Below are 24412 nucleotides of genomic sequence, written 5' to 3'. Positions count from 1 at the left end.
AGTTCTGTAATAACTCAGCGGTTCAAGGTTCACTTTATTGTTGTTCCACTCCTGTGCAAATGTACAAGAGAATGAAATATGGCAACTGCGGAAGAAACAAATCACTGATTGCTTCTGTTTTCATCTTTTAAGATTTATTTTTCTTTTTTTTTTTAATTCCTAATTGCTGTTTTTTGTTGTTCTTTTATGATTTTTAAAAATGCAAGTAGAGAGGCCCACTATGAATGATACCTTGACCCGAGACAGTGAAAGCAGTGCAGTTGAGTCCTTCTGTCATTGCAGTTGAAAGTAGTGTAAAGTCAAGTAAAACAGCTCTGTTATACTTTTTTAAAATATGGAGATTCCATTCCCTTTGGTCCTTAAATTGTTGGTGTTCTGACCAGCAGCACCAAATAATATTTATGATTACGGGGGAGCGGATGATATAAGCGCATGTGGTGCATTTATTGCCTTTTTGCACTGCTGTGAGCTTGTTTAATAGTGGGGGGGGATAGAAAAAGGAATCTTTGGAGTTTCTGTGGGGAGTATGGATTGTGCTTGACTTGGGGAACCCTGGGCTGAGATGCCAAAAGCAGACCTGAAGGTGCCCAAGAGTCTGGCCCAACTAACAAAGGCACCGTATTTCTAAGGGGAGTTGAAGGGTAGCCACCAGTTCCCAGAATAAAATAATATAGAATATCAAATGATAGTGTGTCAGGACAGTCAGCGGCATAGTGGTTAGAGTCGCTGCCCTTGAACCCCTAGGTGGTGGGTTTGAATCCCACCTTCAGCTCTAGTACCCTTGAGCAACGTACTTACCCTAAATTGCTTGTGTAAAATTGCCCACCTGTATCAATGGGTAATTAATTGTAGGTAGTTTAACATTATAAGTACCTTTGGAGAAAGGTGTTCGCTAAAGGCATACATGCAAATTAAAAAAAAAAGAAAAGGACAGGAGAAACCTGCTTGTTCTTGCATAACAGTAGTCAATGATCATTCCAAAAAAAGCATGAGGAAAGATGGATGATAAAATACTGTAAGGAGCAACATGTGTCTTTTATTGGCTTCCAAGGTCGTGCTATGTTTTGCCTCCATATCTTAGTGTCTTAAGCCATAATGTAATCATTTGCAAGTTGAGTTCTGCAGAGGAACACACTGCACCGTTGCATGCCTGAGCGAAGTCCTTGATAGGGTTATTGACACAGGAGTGTCATTACACACAATTATGTAAGATGGGTGGTTAAAGGAGATATGTGTGTCATTTTATATAAAGCATGTGGTTTTTTTATGTTGTTTAATAATTACTGGCTTTTGTTGGGGTCTGGATTGCTGAAGGGGGGGTGAAATTCCAGGGCTGGTGCTTTATGTAAGCAGTACCTTAAATGCAGCTGTTTATTGCGGTGAGGGTCAAGTATGGAATAAATACTTCTTATTACTGTTGCGTAATCAGGCTTGGAACAGATCCATTCCATCAGAATTACTTAATGCTGTCATGATAATGCCCTCTATGTTAATGTTCTGCATATTGTTACTATTCTTTATTTAACACCTTTTTTCAAGACAGCTTATTATTTTAGACATGTGAATTTACAGTTGACTGCCCATTTACCCAGCTGGGTAAAATTTACCATATTAATTTAGGTTGTTAATTTAGGAAAAGAAAGCACTATTTCTTTGTACAAAGTGTGATTTTCTTTTTTTTTTTTTTTCCTTGCAAGATATTTAAAATTTGGAGAAAAGTGCCTGCTAAATAAATAAATGTTAATGTAATGTAAAATTACTCTGGCAGTGTGTATGTATGCAACTAAAGGTTGTCCGTTTTGAATCTCACTCCTGCTGTATTAATTGATTGGAGCTGAATATTTAGTTCCCTGTTCCTTCGATTTGACAGTTTGAAATATACATTTCTGTACAGCATTTTTTTTTGTGCAGGTGGAAAGGTATAGTTATTGTTGGCATATATACTTGGTTGCCATTGCAAGTGTGTTTTGTCAGATTTTATACGCTGAGTTACCTTGTGTGCTGCCTAGGCAGCGTTTCCCTTAACGTGTTTGTCACTTCCTATTGTGAGTCAGAATACAGAAGAACAGAACTGAGTAGAATTCCTCATTCTTTTGCATAGGGCATTATAACTCATTGGTGTATCTAAAAGTGTCCTAATGTAGACATCCTTAGCTTTGTTTTTCATGCCTTGTGTGTGCAAAGTGATGGCTGGAAATGTATAGTCATAATGGTAACAAATCAAGAGATAGAGGAAGTTAAGTTGCTTGGAAGGTAAACATATATGTGCCGTTTGCCCTTAGGCTCAGGCTTCATGAGGGGAAAGTCATCAAAGACAGAAGACATCACCTAAGGACCTACCCCAACTGTTTTGTGGCCAAAGAACTGATCGATTGGTTGATTGCACACAAGGAGGCCTCTGACCGTGAGACCGCCATCAAGATCATGCAGAAGCTTCTGGATCAGAGCATCATCCACCATGGTAAGAGTGATGGTAGAGATCTTGTAGAAGTCGAGAGGACGCATGAAGAGATGGGTTAAGAACACAATAACCCAAAGCTGATTTCCATCGTAGACTGTTTGGACCTGCCCTGCTTTGTGAATGTTATTTAGCTAATTGCACTTGCCCTCAAAAAGAAGCACAGTCCCAGTCAAAAATATGAGTACGCGTAGGCAACGCTTGCGTGAGACCGTGTGGACAGACGAGTGAAAGCTAAGCAACTCGCAAGTGTCCTACGTCTCTCGGAACTGCTGCAGAAGAGGTGGGAAGGCATGGCGACTCATTAAACTTAACTAAATGCCTTCTGGAAAAGTCAAGCTTTCAGCAAGTGGACTCATACTTTTGACTGTTACTGTAGAATAGAAACCCAGACCCAAGGGATATCCCAACAGCCTGTGATTAAGCGAAAGACATTAATGAGGATCGTCACTGTTTATGCAAGGAGGGCTCTGTCTGCTCTAGCCGAGCGGCGTGAAACATCGCTGCGATTAAACGAGACATGGCTGTAATTACCAAAAACGTTCCGGCAGCGCTTATGTGTCCACAGGCGAAATCATCCCCTTTTGTTTTGCAGTTTGCGACGAGCACAAGGAGTTCAAAGACACGAAACTGTTCTACCGCTTCCGGAAAGACGACGGAACCTTCCCTCTAGACAACGAAGCCAAGGTTTTCCTGCGTGGACAAAGACTGTATGAAAAGTAGGGACGTATGTTTCTCACCTGCAGGCGTACGATTATTATATAAATGTTTTCACTATGGCAGGGGGTGCGGTGGCGCAGTGGGTTGGACCACAGTCCTGCTCTCCGGTGGGTCTGGGGTTCGAGTCCCACTTGGGGTGCCTTGTGGCGGACTGGCGTCCCGTCCTGGGTGTGTCCCCTCCCCCTCCGGCCTTACGCCCTGAGTTGCCGGGTTAGGCTCTGGTTCCCCGCGATCCCGTATGGGACAAGCGGTTCCGAAAATGTGTGTGTGTGTGTGTGTGTGTGTGTGTGTGTGTGTGTGTGTTTTTACTATACGTGCTAACCTTAACACGTAAATCGAAAGGCACACGTTAAAAGGTGAATTGAACGCAGAAGGGGTGTGGTCGGTGATAAACAGGTTTTCACATGAAATACTTCTTGTGTTTTGTCTAACTTGTAAAGGGCAGATCATTTAAGCCAACACCTCTGTACTTAACGTGGTGTTTTGTCTCCTGCGTGTGACTAGCACGGGCTGTGTTTTTTTTTTTTTTTAATAGCTTTCGAGGACTAATGGTTTCCATAGAAACCTGCTGTCCACTTGCCCGCTTGGGACTTGCGTGAGTGACTCTGACAGCGAGATCCACCGAGCCTTTTGCATGAAGGTATCGCCTCCGCTGGCGGCAGCGAGAACCAGATGAGTCGGCTGTTGTTTAATGATCACACGTAGCTTCACCCTGTATGGCACCCTTGGTTTATTCGAAGAAATTTGAAACACGTCAGTAAAAATACATCACATTTACATTTATTCATTCGGCAGATGCTTTTTTCCAAAACAACGTACGACCCAGAGTTAACGCCGACATTTTGCCGACAGATGGAGGGATATAGTCAATTAGTCCCGCCGTTCCACCGGCAGACGTTACATGAATAACTGTATAGAATTATTAGGGAGCAACATTTGTTTTTTTTTTTAAGATTAGCAGTGAAGGTTTATGGTGCAGGTCTGAGATCAGGAGAGAAGTGGGTCCGAAAACGTTCTTTGAGTCTTTTGAGAACTTTCTTGAATTTTGAGAAGGATTCAGCAGCTCCGAGTGAAAAAGAACTCATTCCACCTCATTGGAGCCAGAAGCTAGAGCCTTCAGGCTTTGTACTTTGGACCTCTTGTTCATGGGACCACCAGGTGGGCAGAGGTCGAGGAGTGTAGCGTTCTGGTTGTGGTATAAGGAGTGATCAGGTCCTGGAGGTATCGACGTGCGCTGAGACAGTTCCACAGTAATCCCAAATTAGCATTCCACTTCTGGTACCAGTCAAAAGTTTGAGGGCGCTTGGAAACTAATTTTTTTTTTTTTCTTTTTTTCATAACTTCCAACTTGTGATATTGTACAAGTGTTTGGAAATACTCGTATCAAAATCAAAAAAATGTAAAACTGTTTAAATCTTGGATAACGCAAAATTGCCACCTCCTGCTTTTAATAAGATCTTCAAAAACGAGTCAACAGGTTTGTTCACGTGTACAGACTGACTTTTCGCCAGTTCTTTATGAAAGACAGTAAGTTGGAAAAAGCACACTGATGAATCCTTTAATAAAACAGTTTCGTGTGTAACTCAGCGGTGAGTGTTGCCATTTTAAATAGCAGGATGTAGTCATAAATATTTAAAACACCTCCTTGCGTTATAAACTTTATTTATGGTGTAAACATCGAATTGCAGCATTTACATTAATTCAGCTGACACTTCCCTCTAAAGTGGCTTACAATGATTTACACAGCTGGGGAATTTTACAGGAGCAATTTTTACAGTAAGTTCCTTGCTTAAGGGTGCTAGAGGTGAGGCTCGAACCTACAACCGGTGGGTCTAAAGGCGGTCGCTCTAACCACTGTGCTACCAACTGCTTGTTTAAGGGGAGTGTCACATAATTTAATATTAAATTATAGCAGGAGGACAGTGTATCGGCCCAGAATCGATTCACCGATTGGATATAATCATAAGCATAATGTAACTTTAATTTTGCAGGGTGATGGTGATTCGCAGCACCGCTGCTGTAGCCCTGAGACATGCCTTGCAGGCTTTCATGGAAAAGCACAAGTGAAATCTCCCCGTGTCGGCTTGGCGGGGGAGTAGCCCGTGCTCACGGTTCCGGGCCACTCCTCCCAGGCCTCGTGGGCCTTGTGTAACAGGAAACCACCCCACCCCCCCTCTACAGCGGGGGACATGTGTTGCTGGGGTTCATTTATGCGACCGCCCGCGGACGCGGCTCTGAACGCGACGGCGGCTTCGCGTTCCTCGTCGACGAGCGCGTGCACATGCTTCGTTCCTCACGGTTGCCCGGACGGGGGATCTTCGAGGGGCGGCTAAGAATAGAGGTTCACGTGCTTGGGAACCCGTGACCTTTAAAACTAGGAAGTTCGGCTGGGTATTTATCAGACGCGGCGAGGGGAAAGGGGCCGCATTGTTTTGTGTCTCCAAGCAACCTATGTTAGTTTGTGCAAACAGTTGTGGTGTTCAGTTGGCTTTGCTGTTCGCCCATTGATTCAGGAAACTCAAGGTCTCCTTTGTGCCTGTTCACACAGCAATAAAAACAATAAAGAAATTAAAAGCAAAATTAAGATTGCAAATGGGACAAAAAATTTGTGAAAGGGGAAAACAAGGTTTTGGGGGTTTTATGTAATTTACACTCTTTCTGTTTTGCCGGCACTTTTGTCGAAAGCTGCTTACTTTGCTAAACTATTACTTAGAATTAGTGAGTTATTTCTACGGCTGTCTAATGTTTTTACTGTATGATTTCAGGGTTAATACCGCGATCAAGGAGCGGACAGCAGCGGCGCTGTTCGAACATGGGTCCTTCACGTCAAGGCAGTGGCTCTAACTGCTACGCCACCTGCTGCCGATTTTCCAGGAAGCTCAAGATCCTGTTTATGCCTTTTTCCATACTGGAGTAAAATAGCGTAAAGAAGTATGTAAATGAAGTGAAATAAATATTGCCAATTTAACTAAAACGGCAGAGGAAGGGTTAAGCAAATTTTTTTTGTTTCGTTTGACATGGCTCGTGTTTTCGAGTGCGGATATTAATCTGCCGGTCTGTAAACCCACAGTGCACCTTGTCTTCTGCTGATAAAAACGATTTCGGCAGGCGGCCCCCGATGGATTGTTTCAAAGGCTACGAACGTGACCGCGGCTCTGAATCTGTGCCGCGGCGCTTGATTGATATTGTTCCGAAACTTTTCGGCTCAGATAAGTGGCGGTTTCTTACCCGATTCGCATTCCGTTGCGTGTGAGTCATGTGTAATAGTAGGCCTCCGATCCCGAAGCCGTTCCCTCGTGCAGGAACGGAAATCTGACTTTGATTGTATCAGAATACATGAAAGGTTCAGGTTTCTAGTAGCTCGGGACGGAGGAAAGCTGTTCTCCGTGTGCTGCGGATGTACTGTACGCCTGGGTTTCGAACCGTTTTCGGGAGATTTCCCCGCCACTGTACCCTAAACCGGATATTTTCAAACCGATGTTTTGTGGTAATGCTACACTTAATTTGGGAAAGATTTTTTTGGATGACTGAGCTGTGGGCAAAACCTTGTATAGTGGTACAGAAAAATACAGATTCACATAATTTGTGTGTGTGTGTGTGTGTGTGTGTGTGTGTGTGTGTGTGTGTGTGTGTGTGTGTGTGTGTGTGTGTGTGTTACTCCCAAAAACGAATATGGACATATGAGATCTAGACACAGAAATGAGTCAAAAGTATGCATTGTAGTGTTTTGCGACTTTTTAAATTTTTGCACATTTGCACTAGAGCAGATGCTTTTACCCAGAGGGATGTACAATCGGAGCAAACAAAAATGCAACGGCGGAAGACGAGTTTTAGATGCATATGACTGATGGAGCACAGTTTGCATGTTTGATAGCATCGTTTTTGCTGCTACACATTACATATTACACATGTAGCTGCCTATAGAGTTGAGAGTCGGGTAGGAGGTACGATGGTGATTGCGATAGATGGTGTGATACAAATTTATGGAGATTTTAGGAGGTCAGGAGAGAAGTGGTTCAGGAAGAGATGGGGTTTGAGACCCTTCTTGAATGCTTGAGAGGATTCAGCAGCTCTGAGGCATGGAGGGAGCTAATTCCACCACATCTGGGTTAAGACAGAGAAATTACTTTTGATGTTGAACCTTCTGTATTTAAAAAAGAAAAAAAACTAAACTTTTGAGATTAACTTGAAGAGATCTATAATAGCCTTCGATGGTGTTCATTACCACCTTGGACAAGGTGTCCTTCTCAGTTACACGATCCTGTCGGGTGTTGGTTGTTTATCATATAATGATTCACCCTGGGGGATGCGGTGGCATAGCAGGCTTGGCTGGGTCCTGCTCTCCGGCAGGTCTGGGGTTCAAGTCCAGCTTGGGGTGCCTTGTGATGGAGTGGCATCCTGTCCTGGGTGTGTCCCCTCGCCCTGCGTTACTGGGTTATGCCCCAGCTCACTGCACCCCTGCTTGGGGCAAGTGGCTTCAGCAAGTGTGAGCGTGTGAGAGATTCACCCTGTTCTGCACTGTGGTATTTGTGGGTTACAGGCTGGTTGCCCAATATGTCCTCAGGAAGCTGAATTCACAAGTTGACCTTTATTCAGGTGAATATTGCAGGGCAGTGGGTAGTGTAGTAGTGTGTGCTGTTGGCTGATAGTCAGATGATAGTCAGAGGACTTTGGTTTGAATCCCACCTCCTGCTGTAGTACCCTTAAGCAAGGTACTTACTGGGAATTGCTGCAGTAAAAATTACCCAGCTGCGTCAAATGAGTCAATTATTACAAGTTGCTTTGCAGACAAGTGTCAGTTAAGAAAACAGCTGTGAATTTATGGTTTCTTCTCCCAGTCATTAAGATCTATTGATTTTAAAGTAGCTGTGTTTACAGGTGCAAATTGAAAGTCATATATTAGGTAATATTTGTATGCAGCTGTCAGCTGTGAGTCTGACCAGGAAAGGAAGTGGTGGGAAAAAGGTGACGGCTGTTGCAGAGTCACATGCTCGCGGTTTTTAAATACTGCAGTTAGAGTGAGGTTTAAATGACTGCGCCTCTATTGTGTGTATTCTTACTAAAAGGAACTGAGTTTTTTTTTCCGAAATACCACTCGGTAGCTTGTTCTGGTTAGCATTGTTTCCAGACACGATTTTCATTTAAATCGCCATGGTTTTGCTGTGTGTTTTGGAGAACAAACAGACTGATTGTTTTTTTTTTTTTTTTTTCTCTCTTCTCTCCTTTCTGAGGGATTTTATTTAAATCATATTGACCCTTAGCGCTCAGGAAAAATACACCAAGCGCACAAGGCAAATGTGGGTTACATAATGACCATATACCATAGTCCTAGTGGACAGTTGGTAGTGTAGTGGTTAGAGCTGCTGCCTTTGGAGCTAAAGGTCACAGGTTTGATCCCCATGTCTGGCTGTTGTACCCTTGAGCAAGGTACTAATCCTGAATTGCTCCAGTCAAAAATGACCCAGCTGTGTAAATGGGTAAGTAACTGCGATCTTAACATCGTAAGCCGCTTTGGAGAAAAGTGTCAGCTAAAGGAAAATGCCGCAAATTGACCTCAGCCTTCTGAACCTGCAGTGTAAAAGCTTTGTTGCGGTTCCACTTCTTTAGCACGGTACGAGATCGCGGCGATTTCCTGTGCGATCGGTGGAGTGGCGCGCTCCAGTTTCGTGCGGTTGGTGCTGAAATGCTATTAAGTGCGCAACTCCATCCGTCATCAGATTTCAGAATATGTTTCACGCAGTGCCTAAATTACATTTATCTTACTTAGATATTTTTTCCTTTTTTTTTTTTTTTTTTTTTTTTTAACATTTGCATGTGTTCATTTAGCAGATGCTTTTCTGCAAAGCAACATACATCTCCGATAAGAGTACAAAAGCTCATTACGCCAACAGATGGAGAGACTTGGTTGCAAACGTGATTATTTAGTACAGTCGATTTGTCATATACCACTGTGTAAACCAGTATGTGTTACACAAGTATCTACATACGGGTTTTAAAAAAAAAATTAAACACAATTTTTAGCTGATGACTTTGTCCTGGACGAGTTAATAATTTGAGGTAAGTACTTTGAATGATTTCTCATTTATTTTTTCCCATTCATATAGCTGGGTGATTTTTACTATGTCAGTTCAGGGTGAGTCCCTTCATCAAGAGTGCTGCAGCAGGAGCAGGGATCTCACACACACACACACACACACACACACACACACACACACACACACACACACACACACACACACACACACACACACACACACACACACACACACGCTGGCTGAAGCCACTTGGCCTGAGCAAGGTCACGGCGAGCTGGAGCCTAACCCAGGAATGCAGGGTGCAAGGCTGGAGGGGGAGGGGAAACACCCAGGACAAGATGCCAGTGTGTCACAAGATACCCCAAGCAGGACTCGAACCCCAGACCCACCAGAGAGCAGGACCCAGCCAAGCCTGCTGCGCCGCCGCACCCCCCTAGGAACAGGGATTTACACCCGAAATACATGGCAAAGAACCTTTGTTATTTAAATAATTACTTAAGTAGTGCAGCTGAAGGCTGAGGCTGAGCCCCCCCTTCCTGTGTGTGTTTTGACTCTCCCTCCCCAGGCTGATGAACATGGAGAACAGCCTGTTGCAGACGCGCGAGGAGGAGGGCAGCAGGTACGATCGCACGCTTGTGGGCTCCGACTTCGTGGACTGGCTCCTGCAGGAGGGCGAGGTGACCTCCAGGGAGGAGGCAGAGCAGCTGGGTCGCAGGCTGCTAGAACACGGGATCCTACAGCACGGTGAGCGGAGGTGGGGTGGGCCGGGGTGGGCCGGGGTGGCCATCGAAAGCCTCTTCCAGGTAGATGGAACCATTGGTGGATTCCAAACGCAAGCAGGGGAACTACTTGTCAGATGTTGGATAAGCTACTCTTTAGGACCTTTCAAGGCGACTTCACATCCCTGTCCACGCAACCAGCTCAAGTGGTCGGGACAAGAACGTGCTAGTGTTGTCGGACACCCTCGTGTTCGCCTTCTCTTCGCTAGAAGTATTAGCTTTTGCCAAAGCACATTTCCTCCGGCTCATGGAGAGGTCTCTTTTCTGATCTGTACCTCTATGGTCCTAAAACTATATACTGTAGTGCAACACTGAGTGCAGAGTTAGACCTTAGAATTGTGTATTTGCAATATCTGCTCATGACGTTCATTGGCAGTTATTTTTTTTTAATATTTGTTTAGCTGCTGCCTTTATTTGGACTGATTTACAACATGAGGTTTGTATATTAAAATACAGGTTTTATCACATTTATACACCTGGGTCATTTTTACTGCATCAATTTAAAAACAAAGATTTGGCTGGGTCCCACTCTGTGGTAGGTCTGGAGTTTAAGTCCTGCTTGGGGTTCCTTGTGATGGATTGGCATCCTGTCCCGGGTGTGTCCCCTGCACCCTGTGGCGCCGGGTTAGGCACCGGTTTGCCGGGACCCCGCTCGGGGCAAGCATTTTCAGACTGTGTGTGTGCTTTGATCAAGGGTATAACAGCAGGATTAGGGTTTGAACCTGGACCTTTAATTACAAGTGACAGCTCTAACCAGTTGCCCCTAATAGTTTTGCATCCTGGGGGTATATAGTTATGTTTTCTCTGTAGTATTTTACAGTCCGCTGTGAATTAACTATAGTTGTACTTTGTGTAGCACCATGTAGCTCTGAGCTACTATACCAAAATGAGCAGAGTTCAGTTTTACATTGCTGCGCTATGCTGTGTTACATTACTGCTGCAGATTTTCAGAGGGTCGGGGTAGTTAAACTGTGATTTCTGACTCAGTTGGGAGCTTGTTCCCCTGCGGTGTCCGAAAGGCCTCGTCCCCGTTTGCCATTTCCTCCTTGTTTTGGAGACAGTGCAGGAGGTCAGTTTGTGTGACATTTTTCGAGTATAGAATGTTGAGAATGACCAGCATTGGCAAGATGCAGACTGACGGATGGCGACAGGTGGACAGACACCCGGTCTGTAACCCAGCGGAGCTGAGTGCGCCCACCAGCACGGCGCCGTTCGCTCCCCAAGTGACCGAGTGCTCGGTCCCGTTAAAGAGCGAAAGACGGAGCTTTACGGACCGCCGGCGACCCCGCTCCGGGCCGCTGCATACGCCAGCTCTGTAGGAGGCGGCTCTCGCTCCGTCACCCGCGTGGGCGAATGCTAACAGCGGCCATCTGCTGTTCTGTACGGTCGTCCTCCAGTGTGAAACACAAGCAACCGAAAAGGAATTTGCACATGATGAAAATGCAAATTTCAGCAGCAAGATCTCATTAGATGGCCTATAAGGACTTTACCCAGATGGACTAGTTTAATACATAATGGAGAAAAGGTTCCATTGGGATCAGAGTTCCAATACTTTTTACCGGACATTTTTTTTTTTTTTGGTTCATTTTATTCCTCAGAAGATGTTGCAAATCCGTTTTTTTCTCGTTTTGCACTTAAGCTCAGTGCGACCACAATGTAGTGCCAGAGACCTGGTAGGTCACTTCAATGTGGTTTCCAGATCCTTCAAGGAAGAGACAAGGAACAGATTATTTAATGTACAAAGATACCAGTCTGTGTTTTTCAGGCTGCTCTCTCTCTTGTAGTTCTAGGAGGAACTTTAAGGACTTTGTGAGAAATTTCTTCCAGTTTTGGCTCCTTGCTTCAACTCCCAATACTGGAGGCCACAGACAGAATTCTATGTGAATATCATCAAAATTCAGTGCGATAAACTGAGAACAGCTGAGTACGAATTCATTCCAGTTGAGTATATTTTCTCATAATTTATTTATGGATATTTTTGTGGGCGGGTTGCGTACCTTTCATCAGATTCTTGAAGAGGTCCGTGGCCAAGGAAGGATCAACCTCTGCTTTCGATGAATTAAATTACCTTCTCCGCTTCATCTATAATCTTTTACCTGGGGGGTCATTTTGATGGAGGTTAAAATAGGGAGAATCAACAGGTTGGCTGAAAAAAGGAGAGGTTGTTCTTTCAGTTGTTGCTGGGAAAATCGCTTGGCAAAGATGTGTGTTTTTTGGCTCTGAAGTCTGGAGAAAAGCCATTGAAGACACTGACAAACGTGTAATGAATCGGGAGGCACCTGTTGCCAGTTTGGCCATGCGTGCTGGTCAAGCATTGACCTGTTTCACACCATTTCCCCTGGCAAAAGTTTTCAGGTCCATCAGAGTTCATGAGTTCGAAATGTTGAATATCAAACCTAGAAGAGCTAAGTTTACACATTGCCATGGGTGTTGCTCCATGTGGTTTGACCCAGCGTGGGGTGTGGCTCATCTGCAACAAAGAGTGTGTGTTCCACTGAATTGTTTCTGGAGCTACAGACACAGCTGGAGCCCATGGAGTAGCTGGTCATACCACACTAATACTCATGAATTCTAACTGTGGGATGTTGTCCATTTTCTCAGTGCTTATTGGTGTTTCGTCTTCATTCCAGAGCCTCGGTTTTGCTTGAACCCGGTGCAGTCAAGCAATATTTTCCTGGCTCTCTAAAATTTGTGGACCATTTTCATCTTCACTGTGTTCTTGATTAAGGGGCCCTTGGACTGAATTTTTCTTCTGACATTTGTACGATAATTGCACTAATTAGATCTTTGTAGTGCTGGATTTTTACATTATGTAATAATGGATTTATGGATTTTTTTCCAAAACGTAATATTTTTGCATGAAGCTCAGTTCAATTTTATTGAATTTAAGTGGTTTTCATGATTTTAAATCCTTAGATTACAGTTTTCAGTTGAATCGTTCTCATTAAAAAAAACTCAGTGCTCTGTAATTGCACTATAATAGACAAATAATTAGATGACAGTGCCCAGTTTCTGCTTTCCTTGTTTGGAATAAACACATTATCGTGCAAGACTTGCAAAACATTGAATGGAATTATGTAATGAAAAGCTTGGATCAATGAAGTAGTTCTGACATTGTCACTTGCTCAGATCTGTTCAAGGGCTTTTAGTGTACTTGTAATGAGGCAGCGAGGAACCTCATCTCATTCCAGCTCTTCGATTAGTTGCAGATCAGGACCCGAAAATTCCATTACCGTTCTTCTCGGAATGCAAATATCCTGCAGACCTCCAAACTTTTGGGGAAACTTTCAGACTTCGGTCTTGGCAGAAATAACCTTGATAATCACCACCAGCAGGTTCAGTCATTTTTGACTTGCGCTCGTCGTTTCGCTGTTGACTTCCAGTGAATTTATTTTTGTATTGATTCACTGATGCACTGAGTCATATATTTTTCTTTGGATTAAAACATTTGAGATAAACTCTTGGAAAATGAAAGGCATTCGCCCATCTGCACGAGATTAGCAGGATAGTTTGGCAGCAGTAAAGGATTCTGCTGATCGCTGCACAGCCTCTGGAGGAATGAACTTAATCTGCTCTCCTGATTCCTTAGGTGTGGATCAACTCCAAAAAAAACAGCAAGTGGAAAGGAACTGGTTATACAGCAGAAAAAAAAAAAAAAATCATCCTGTGGGTTTTTGGTAATGTTTAATCCCTATTGTAGTGAAAGTTTTGTCTTGTAGGTAGTGTAGCGGTAGCACTGTTGCCTTGCAATCAGAGGACATGTGTTTGAATCCCTGCTTCTACTCCAGTACTTACCTTGAATTGTTCTTGTAAAAAAACAGTAATAATAATGGGTAAGTCAGTGTACAAGCCTAGCCTTCTTAAGTTGTGTTGATGATAAATTATAGTATTACCCGGATGTAAGTCTAAATGGTATATCATTCACATGACATCGAATTGTTGAGTCAAGAAGTAACACCCGTACACCGTATGTGTACATATTAATTTCCTTGGCAAGTAATGAAACTCAGTGAGTGTCTGTTTCTTCTTTTGTAGTGACCAACAAGCATCACTTTGTGGATGGAGGACTGCTGTACCAGTTCCGGATGAACTTCCGCCGGAGGCGCCGCCTCATGGAGGTTTTGAGTGATCGGTGTCGCACCATACCGGAGAGCCAGGACAGCCCGTTCTGCCTCCGGAAGCAGAACTCTGACGGAGGGAAAACAAGCTTCCTATCAGGTAAACTGGCCTCATGTACAGCCCCCTTCTTGGAGGCAGCTCTCCAGTAAACTTACTGTGGTTATTTCCGGTTCATTACATAATTCCCTTTACTGCAGAAAGAGCGATGTGCTCCTCCGTCTCCTGCTGTTGGTGGTCCTGCTCACAATTTCTCAATTTTAGCTCCGTTGGAGTGAAATGAGCACCCCCTGTCCTTCAGAACTGCTGAATCCCTTTCAGCATTCAAGAACAGTTTCAAAGCTGATCTTTTTCAGACCCCCTTCTCTCCTGATCTCTCCTGATAACTGCTTGATAAACATGCATCACAGCCTCTCTGACAGTCATCTTTGCATTCCCTACCTGAGTCTCAGTTCAGTACTCAGCTACTTTATATCTACAGCTCTTTGTCTGCTGTGAAATGCACTTTTGTTTACTGAGTTGTGCTTTGCTTTGGAAAAGAATGCCTTCTAAGTGAATAAATCTAAAGTTAATGGAGACTCTGGTACATATTGTGCCAGCGCTCTTATTTACTGCAGTGACTCACCTACTTATGGAGGTTGTTATTCTGTTTGTTTACAGTGAGGGACCTTTGCCAGATTTATTTTTGATTTGTAGCAAATGGGCTGAATGTGTTCCTCTTTAAGCTATGTACTTATGCCTCTTTCTATGGTGTCATCCACATTTCTCCCCTTAACCCTGTCCAAAGTTTCTCGTTCTGTCAGATTGCCACCCTCCCACCGCACACATATTTAGCACTTTTCCTTTGGCTTTAGCTGAGGTATAACTTGCAGTTGCCAAGACTTGCCCGTCTTGTTTAAATTGCTCAATTTACCACAAAACCTCAGGGATGTTCCTTTCCAAATTTGACTTATGCACCTGAGAAGATTGTGCACCTTGTCCTTCTCTGTCAGCCCCCCCATCCCCGAGAGGTGTGTCTTTTTCCATGCTGGCTGTATACTGTTTGGTTTTCACATCAGGAACTTGCTCCTAATCTGTTGAATCTTTTTACGTCATTAAAGGCCACAGGGGTGGCCGGGTTGTCTGCATGCACTCCCAGCGAAGGTGAAGGAGTCCGTAATGTAATGTGTTCTCCCTGCGTAGGATGGACCTCCTTGGAATGAGGCAGCTCCTTAAAATAGGGCAAATCAGCTCCATTAACTCCATAATGGCGTTTGGCATCCCTTAAATCCCTGGATATTCTTTTTATAGGCTCAGTATCATTTTGTTTATGTCTCAGTTTCTGCATATCATTGTTTTCTATTTCAGTACAACTGAGCAAGAATAAACATGTCCACAACATCGTAGCCAACCTTTGTATCGCTTTAATGAACACAGTGTGTGACATTTCGATACTGTGTTGGAATAATACCTCCCCTAGAGAACTTGACTGTAGCAATTTGCAGTTTAATATGTGAGTTTAAAGTAGCACGAGAACACTAACAGGTTTCAAAAGAGGTCAAATATTCAGTGCTCGAGTTGCAGGTATGTTTGGCATGGAAACCCAAATTATTTATAGGAAAAGGGAAATAATGTCAAAAATTATGATGCTATATGCCAAAGAAAGAAAAATAATGGAGATAAATGTGGAGGTCACAAGTTGAAGCACTCTGAAAGAGATTAATTGACAGGAAGGTTGCCAAAAAAAACAAAGAATAAAATAACCCTGAAAATTACCACATTTCAATGAACGCTTTTGTCAACCAGTCTCCCACTGGTAACGATATAAAGGCTGTCATTCAGAAACTAGTTGCATCCAAGGTCTAAGCACAAAAAACATACCATGGTGTAATAAGTACAAAGTCGGACCCTTTGAGCAGCGGAAAAGATGTTCTGATGAAATTTCTTGAACTCTTTGCCGGGTTCAGGTTTGGGAACCTATTGGAAAGGGTGCAATACAAAAATAAATTGAATTGCTTTGACTTGAACTGAATAACAGGAGAACATTGAACAGCTCTTCTTCTTATCCTCCAGTCTCTATATTCATTGGAAGTATGTGAAAACAGATTTCATATTCCATATTATTTCCATATGAGTTACTTCATACTGATATCTTGATGTTTTCATTGTATTTTTCCACTGTCTATCCATGTTTTACTATTCATTTTTTCAACATCCATTATCAGCTATTATTCATCTCAAGTCAATATATTTAATTTTCCATTCACAGCTGTTAAAAAAATTTTTTACCTAAGCGCAAAGTCTGGCCCTTTTGAGCAGTGGAAAACATGGTCTGATGAAAGTTCTTGACCTTGTACATCTGGTTTCATGAACATTGACAGTTTAAAATGTTTTATTTACACTGCATTGAATGGCAGTTAGCTGGATTTCCATGAATGTTAAAAGTGTGTTTATTGCTTCAGCAATAATAATTCCACTACTGCTTTACTTTTATGGTTATAGTTTCTTATAATCCTGGAGATACTCATACGTGGTTTTGGAGGAAACTGGCTTCTCTTGTTATGTGTCATTTGCTGTTGTGAATGGACAGTACCCTCTTTTGGGTCTTTTCTATTGTGACAAAGAAGACTTTTTTTATGACCGTCTGTAGAAAGAAAACAGCTCTCCCTTATTCTCACATGCAGCTAAACATTGATATATGTGATAAAACATATTATTAGTTACATAGTGGCCAGCTTTGAATATGGGTTGTATGACCAGCTGGGTGGGGGAGCGTGTTACCAGCACAAATCCTGTACTACAGTGGCATACTGTTTCCCTTAAAGATCTACTTGTAATTGCACAAACTACTTGTTTTGCATTAATTATTTATTCATTCATTCATTCATTATCGATAACTCAAACCCACATGCAGTCCCACAGCTCAAGAAGTGTGAGGTACCAGCTCTACCCACAGTGCCACTGTGTCACCATTAGCATGGATTAGCACTGTCGTTTTTTTTAAGAAGTTGGAAAAAACAGAAATCATTGATTATCCTGGAAGTGTTTTGAAGTCATACCACTGTTGTATTGAGAGGCAGCTAGAGTAGCAAATTAAATAAAAGCAGCTGTGGAAAATGCTTACTAACTCTGTCGTACTTGGTAAGTTGGCTAGCTAGCGTGCTAGCGTGCTGGCATGCTAGCGGGCAACAGAGCGTGCATTTCCTTGGCTTTTTCCTCCATATGCAGGATCTGCTTTGCTGGAGGCGCACCAAAAGTATAGTTTCTCTTTAGAAAGTATACCGTTCATCCATCACAAATCAGCGCATGCTGACAGTGTGGCTTTGGCGGTTGCCAGTGAACTCAGCGCTCTTTGCGCTCAACGTAGAGAAGGCCTCACACAAGCAAGTGTCTCTGTAGTCCTTCTGAGAACTGCGTCATAGGTCATGTCAGTTTTATTTTTTCTTTTTTTTTTTTTTTTTAAAAAAAAACAAACCCTCTGTTTTGCTTTAAAGTTCTGTCAGTGATGAAACCAGTTGTTTTTAAAGTAGCTCAATAATGAAGAACAAGAAAACTGCATGTGGGCTTAGCCTAAGAAATTTAGTTTCGTATAAGTTCGTTTTAAAGGATGTTAAAATACAAGGACGTGAAATGCAGGATCTGTATTACGGAAATGTAATGCATAAGAGACTTGAGTTTTAAAGATAAGCAAAGAAGGTTATCAAAATTTAGAAGGAAAAACATACAAAGTAGTGTTAAGAACTGATTTGTTGACATTGAAAAGTCACATCTGATTTTGCTTTGTGAAATCATGTAGTGTTTTGAAGAAATACTTAATAGCAAGGAATAGGGAGGCATCTGAAACATGTCCTACGTTCACGAAAGCATTTTTGTTGCTGTATCTTCTGTATATGTTCTAATGCTGATGTAACCAGGCTGTCAGAGTTCACAGTTTGCTTGTGAGGCCAGTAATGTTTAGATTCTTCTTTGACATCTGTTTATGGCTTTGATTTATCAGTGTAACCAAATTTCATATTAATTTGTATTTATTTTAGGGAGGGGATGTTGTTATTGTTGCTAATGTTTCTGTAAAGGATAGCAAATTGTCCTCATGGGTCTGTCCTTGAAAACAGTACAGTCTGTATCTGAGGTACTTTACCTTGTTTGCTTGAGCAATCTGGAAGGCTTTGGGCAGCCAATAGTCTTTACTTAACAACAGACTAAGAAGCAACCAGTGGACTGATACCTAGTCCATATACTAAAATTTTCCACCTTTTCATGTAATGTCTGTGAACCATTCTGCAGAAATGGTGTTAGGTTGGGCTCCATTGTGGGTGTGCAGCTACACTCTTACATTTTTTTTTTTTTTTTTTTTTTACTTTACATTTACTCTTGATCTAAAGATTTCAAAAAAAAAAAAAAAATGTTTCACTTAATTCCCAGTTTAGATTTACATTCATTTTTTTTGGAACTGCCTTCTAACCTAATACCTTTTTTCCAGGCGAATTACATTACTGCTTAAAAGTATATGAACACCTTGTGTACCTTAAATCTACCACGAAATTGTTATTAAATGAGAACCAGTGCTTCTCATCTGACATGACATAACACGTGGGTAATTACCAGTTCCTTATGTTGCTTTAGAGGAAAAATGGAAGTAGTGCAGCTGCAAAAATAAGTGAACCCCAAGTTGCATTGGTTAAACCAAGTAGGTAAGTAGAATCAGGTGTTTAAATCATAATAATTTATTCATTTTTGAAGTTTAAGATTTAGATTTTATTTTAATATTTCACATAAGAATAATGACATCCCTATAGGGGTCACATACTTTTAAGCAGCACTATATAATGTTAGGTTTCTGTACTAAGTTGCTTACTGTGATTGACCAATTTATACAGCTGAATAGTTTTTACTGGAACAATGTAAAAGTACCTTGTTCAAGGGTACTACAGTGGACGCACTGATTCAATCCCAGGGCCTTTGATTCCACTGAGGCAGCTCAAGCCTCTGCTCCAATCCACCTAATTCCTGGTTCTTTGGGATTTAGTTTTTTGAATGCCACGGGGAGTTCTAGAAAATCTGTTACTTGGTTTTCTAAGGTGACCTTTATTGGTACCAGATGAATGAAGACCTCTTCCAGAGTCTCTGCCAGTTCTTGTCTAATTTTAATGTTTTACTGCCAGAATAAGGTCCAAACGTTGATTTGTGAATTGCGATAATCACAGATTCAAGGTTAAGGATCTGTGCTGGCAAGTTCAGAGCAGAGTAGCATAGGTATGGTTAGTGTTTTGCTGTCAGCAGGTTCTAACCGGTGTGGTTTTTGCGCTTTGGTGCAATTCGGGAAACTAATCCAAACGGCAAAATGGATGGCATTGGTGGCTGCCTCCAGTCAGACAGTTTCTTGGAAAAACCTTGGCAAACAGGTGGACTCCTGGCTATGAACATTATGAGCATGTAATGTAGCTATGGAAGGAGTATGTTCAAATCCTCCTGAGACCCAGGAAAAAAAGTTTTTTTTTTTTGGATATATTTCTAGAATATCTTGGAAGTTGTCAATATTCCACTCCCACACATGTGGTATCACTTGTATGCGTAGAATTTCCTCTTTTTTTTTTTTTTTTTTTGCATCTGGACTGAGCTTGGTAGAATGTAAATTTTGGGACATGCATTTTAATATTTGTGTCCTCTTCAGTGGACAAAAATGAGCGGCTGTGTCTCAGGAGGGAATGGATTTCAGTAGATATATAAAATCCTTGTGATGTGTGCATCTGCCACTGAAATAAAGAAAATGTGTGGTTTGTTCGTGTAGAAATTGACAGTGTCACTGTTTACCGTCACTCTTCCAGTCATTCCCATAAAGGTGTGAATTGAATAGGAGTGTGTGTATGTGTATTTGTAGTTAACACTGAATGACTTTGACCTTTCCTTCTCTCCCAGTCAGTCCCAGTAAGGAGATCAAGGTGGTGTCGGCCGTCCGCCGCAGCAGTATGAGCAGCAGCTGCGGGAGCAGCGGATACTACAGCAGTAGCCCCACCCTCAGCAGCAGCCCCCCTGTGCTGTGCAACCCCAAATCAGGTAAGGGGGTCTTCACAGTGGGGTCTAGAAGTCTGATTGTTTTATCTGTAACTGCATTCTCACTTTTACCTCTAAGTCGCAATCAATAGTACCTTAATGATACAGGCACCCCTCGATTTATTTACCATTTATGTCCTCTCAAAGTCTCCAATATCACTATGACGAATAAACAATATGTAAGACTGTTTAATATGTTTAATTTCAAGCTACATTAAAACTGCTTTAAAATGAATGAAAATAAAATACAAGCTCCTATTCAATCCAGATTGTTACCCAGTTCATCCCGTAAACATTTAAAATTATTCATCTTGTCACTTATCACTAGTACTCACGAACACCAGATAAAGTAATCGCTGTGGAAAGGAGTTGAATTAAAGTGGTCCTACAATCCTCTTTGGATGTGTTCTGCTTCTGTCGACTGGCTGTGTAAAAACGGGTCAAGTTAGCTCCGCAACAAATCAGTGTAAATTCAATCTCTCACACACACACACACACACACACACACACACACACAGAGTCTGAAACTGCTTATCCCATGCGGGGTCACGGGGAGCCAGAGCCTAACCTGGCAACACAGGGCGTAAGGCTGGAGGGGGAGGGGACCCACCCAGGACGGGACACCAGTCCATCGCAAGGCACCCCAAGCGGGACTTAAACCCCAGACCCACCAGAAAGCAGGACCAGGTCAAACCCACTGTGCCACCACGTCCCCCTAAATTCAATCTCACACACACACACACACACATCTTCAGAGCCGCTTGTCCCATATGGGGTCACGGGGAACCGGAGCCCACCCGGCAACACAGGGCGTAAGGCCGGAGGGGGAGGGGACACACCCAGGACGGGACGCCAGTCCGTCGCAAGGTACCCCAAGCGGGACTCGAACCCCAGACCCACCGGACAGCGGGACTGTGGTCCAACCCACTGCGCCACCGCACCCCCCTAAATTCAATCAAAATAAATGAATTAATGTTTTTAGACTTGCAAGATCTGTGGTTTTCCAGTCGAACGCAGTCACTGCTTGAAATGACAATCTCGGGTGCAGTGTAAGGTTTCCTGACCAGCTCCGAGTCCCTCGCTCCGCTACAGGGTCTTCAGGAAGCAGTTGGGGAGCAGAATGGAGAGGTGCAGACATGCGTCCATAATCTTTGGAACACGTCAGAATTCAGCGTCCATTAGAGTATAATTAAGGCTGCCTGCTACGTTCCCATTCCTTACTTGGTCTGGTCTTCATCAGGAATCCTGGGGATGGCAGAGGCCCTCAGAGCAGATGAGGAACAGCGGTTAGTGTTGAATTTGAGGCTGGCAGGGCCCGTCCCTTTGGCTGCTGTTTTGGTGTTGTGCAATGGCTGCTAAGCCTGCGAGATGAACTCCTGGAAGCAAATAGGATTGACAGGTGGGATGGCTTCCCAGGAGCAGCAAGGATGGCCCTGGTATCACAGTTACATTTATAGGTTCTCATTCAGCAGGCACTTTTTTCCAAAGCGGTGCACAGTGCCTACGCAGTGTTTAGCCGACACCTTTACCCAAGGTGATCTGTAGGTCTAGATGCACTGCGCTGAAGTCTTTATAATCGTTGTCTCATCTATGCAGCAGAGCAATGTAAAACACACATATAAGGGGATAATCGCACATAATCACAGTGAGGATGTGGCAAAGGTGGTTCAAGTCCACCTGATTACTGTTGGAACTCAAAGTGCAATTCCTTTGCTTGTTTAGTTTAGAATCATAAAAGTGACGTGGGTACAACACGGTCTCTTTGCCCTGTTGGGGAATGGCCTGTTCTACTGAATATGCTATTAAAATAATGAGTTCAGGAAGAGAGAGTATGTTTCAAGGATGTGCGGGGTATTTTCTCTTCATTTCCTGTGAACTCTGTCTCCTAGATGGATGCCAACAAGACTTTAAATCCCAAAATTAAAATTTTTACTGCGCACGACGGATGTTTTGTGTTGTCCAATATTGCACTTCCCAAATATTCTTCCTTTATTTTCCCAAAAGGGATGATTCGTGTCAGAGGTTGGAGTGCACTCTCAGTTCACGTGTTTTATACGTGACCTATAACAATACTCACTCTTGTTATTAACAATAAATTAGATTTTATGTGGATATTAAAAAAGTTAGTAAAATAGATTAAATAAACAGAAAAATAAATTTTAGTGTATTTTCATGAATTTAAACTGTGATTATAGCAGTGTTGTTAAATTTTCACCCACAATAAATTTTAACATTAAAATAAATTATTGTCCGTGCTGTTTTCTGTCAATTGCATTTATGTGACTAATGAAAATGAATGCAAATTTATTGAATTTTTATATTCGTGGAAATGTTGAGAGAGAAACAGTATCATGTCTGCTGCAGTCATTTGTATTTGTGTGCACTACTTCTAATAAAAATGGTTTAAAAGCTTTGCTGCAGACACACCCCTGTCCAAATCATGGGGTAAGAAAGGACAGAGCCAGGCAACTGAGTTTAAAAAGAAACACCCTTTGACGATGTTTCTTGTGCTTGGGGCTAGAAGTGTTGTTACAAAGTGGCGAGGCTACGCAGCGCTTTGAGGGCCTCTGGAAGAATCGGTGGAAAGTCGGGCGCTTTGGCCAGAACGACGAGCTCTGTTCTCGAGGGAGGGCAGAGGAGCAGTGCGTGCTCGCTGGATGCGTCCCAGCAGTGTGCTGGGTCAGAACGGTCACCATCGTGGCAAACACACTTGGGCCTGTAAGTATGCCAAGGTTGAAGCCGGTAGAGCGATGGGAGGGGTTTATGGTGTGGTTCACTCACTCCACATACACACATAAGGTAATCCCGGACTTTCAGAAAAATTTACTTTAATTCTCACTTTCAGATGGGAGTGCACAGATTTTCTTTCTCAAGGGTAGCAATAAGTAGCACTTTCGGGAGAACCTGGCAGCTACAAACGTGATGCACATTCCTGAACTGGTCATGTGTTCTGTGGCATATTAATCAGGAATGTTTGTCTGTAAATCGAGATTTACTTTGATTTGAACATCCGAGTATCCAGGCATTGATGTTCATGTGTCCATCCATCCGTTGTCGGTAACTGTTTGTCTGGTTGAGGATCGTGGTGGTCCAGAGCGTAGGGTGTGAGGCAGAGTATACCCTGAATGGGAAGCTATTGCAGGGAAATCACACACAGAGACAAAAACTAAGGGCAGTTCAGGGTCACCAATCCACTTGAAGCACATGTCATTGGACTGTGGATGGATACCAGAGCACCTGTAGGAAACCCGCGAAGAACATGGAACATGCAAACTCTACGCAAAGTGAGCCGGATTCGAACCCGCATCCAAACACACAGCCCTGGAGTGATGAGGCGCCAGTGCAACCTGTACTTTCAGATATAAAACAGGGAGGGGCAACCTCTCCTTGTCCTCACAGGCTTCCGCACTGTCCAGGTCTGGAAAATCGTTACCTGTAACCTGCATCGTCCATCGGTTGGCTGAGCTCCATGAAATTGGCGCCATTGGTGGAAACTCCGTGTCTGGTTGCGATTGCTGTGATGAAGCATCTTTAACCTCTGAGATGACTGGTCTGTCATCAGAGGCTCACAGTGTCCTGCAGTGTGTGTTTAGTTTGAAGCCCTTTCATTGACAGCCTGTCTCTCTCTTCATTGCCACCTCTCCTTATCGCTCTGTCCTCCTTTAGTCTGGTACTAAGTCGTCAAAGACCTTTTACCTCACCACATAGGATATGCAACTTCTTCAGTTTATACCTTGCTTCCAAAGTGTTTGAATTATGGTTTTTAGGAAAGATTTTCTTCCTATCCTATGTGCTTTCTACCTTTCTTTTAAGAATGTGCTTTGTCAGTATCCATTGTGTGTTGAGGAAGAGGAGGTGCTTGGGGTCTTAAACTAGCGAGGAGAGGTTACTATGAGATTACCATGAGATTACTGTTGGATTTCCCTTGTTCACAGCTGGGCTTTTTGGGCCAAATGCCAGTTATGTCTAATAGTCTTGGCTTTGACATTTGGAAAAGTGCTCAGTTTCCTCTCAGTTCACATGCAAGATCATATAAATATCTGGACTGGTATTCAAATTAAAGTGAAAAAGTCTGTTCTCAGGATATGTGCTGTCTGGAAGAACACTGAACAGTAAACAGTGGAAATTACACATTGAGCAATAGTTATACACAAGACAAATGAAAGCATGTGTTTCAAAATGAACATTAAAATATTTAATGTGTTCTTTGTTATTTTTAGCCATACACAAAAGATTATGGATAATTCCATTAATTTTATTCTTCAATATACAGA

At 42.8% G+C, this 24412-nt stretch overlaps 1 protein-coding gene across 3 annotated transcripts in view; it reads left to right on the top strand.

Annotated features, from left to right (window-relative positions):
• The window catches only part of deptor (DEP domain containing MTOR-interacting protein), a 36990-nt gene that overhangs the window by 5602 nt on the left and 6976 nt on the right, over positions 1 to 24412 (top strand). For all 3 annotated transcript variants that reach the window (XM_018763038.2, XM_018763039.2, XM_018763040.2), the window contains 5 exons: positions 2283 to 2461; positions 3054 to 3177; positions 9779 to 9957; positions 14028 to 14210; positions 20004 to 20141. In XM_018763038.2, the coding sequence (XP_018618554.1) occupies positions 2283 to 2461; positions 3054 to 3177; positions 9779 to 9957; positions 14028 to 14210; positions 20004 to 20141 (803 nt within the window). The remainder of the gene's footprint in view (positions 1 to 2282; positions 2462 to 3053; positions 3178 to 9778; positions 9958 to 14027; positions 14211 to 20003; positions 20142 to 24412) is intronic.

This window comes from Scleropages formosus, chromosome 18, assembly GCF_900964775.1.
Source record: "Scleropages formosus chromosome 18, fSclFor1.1, whole genome shotgun sequence".
Taxonomy (NCBI): domain Eukaryota; kingdom Metazoa; phylum Chordata; class Actinopteri; order Osteoglossiformes; family Osteoglossidae; genus Scleropages; species Scleropages formosus.
The sequence above is the reverse complement of the archived record's forward strand: the minus strand, read 5'-3'. Positions and strand labels throughout refer to the sequence as shown.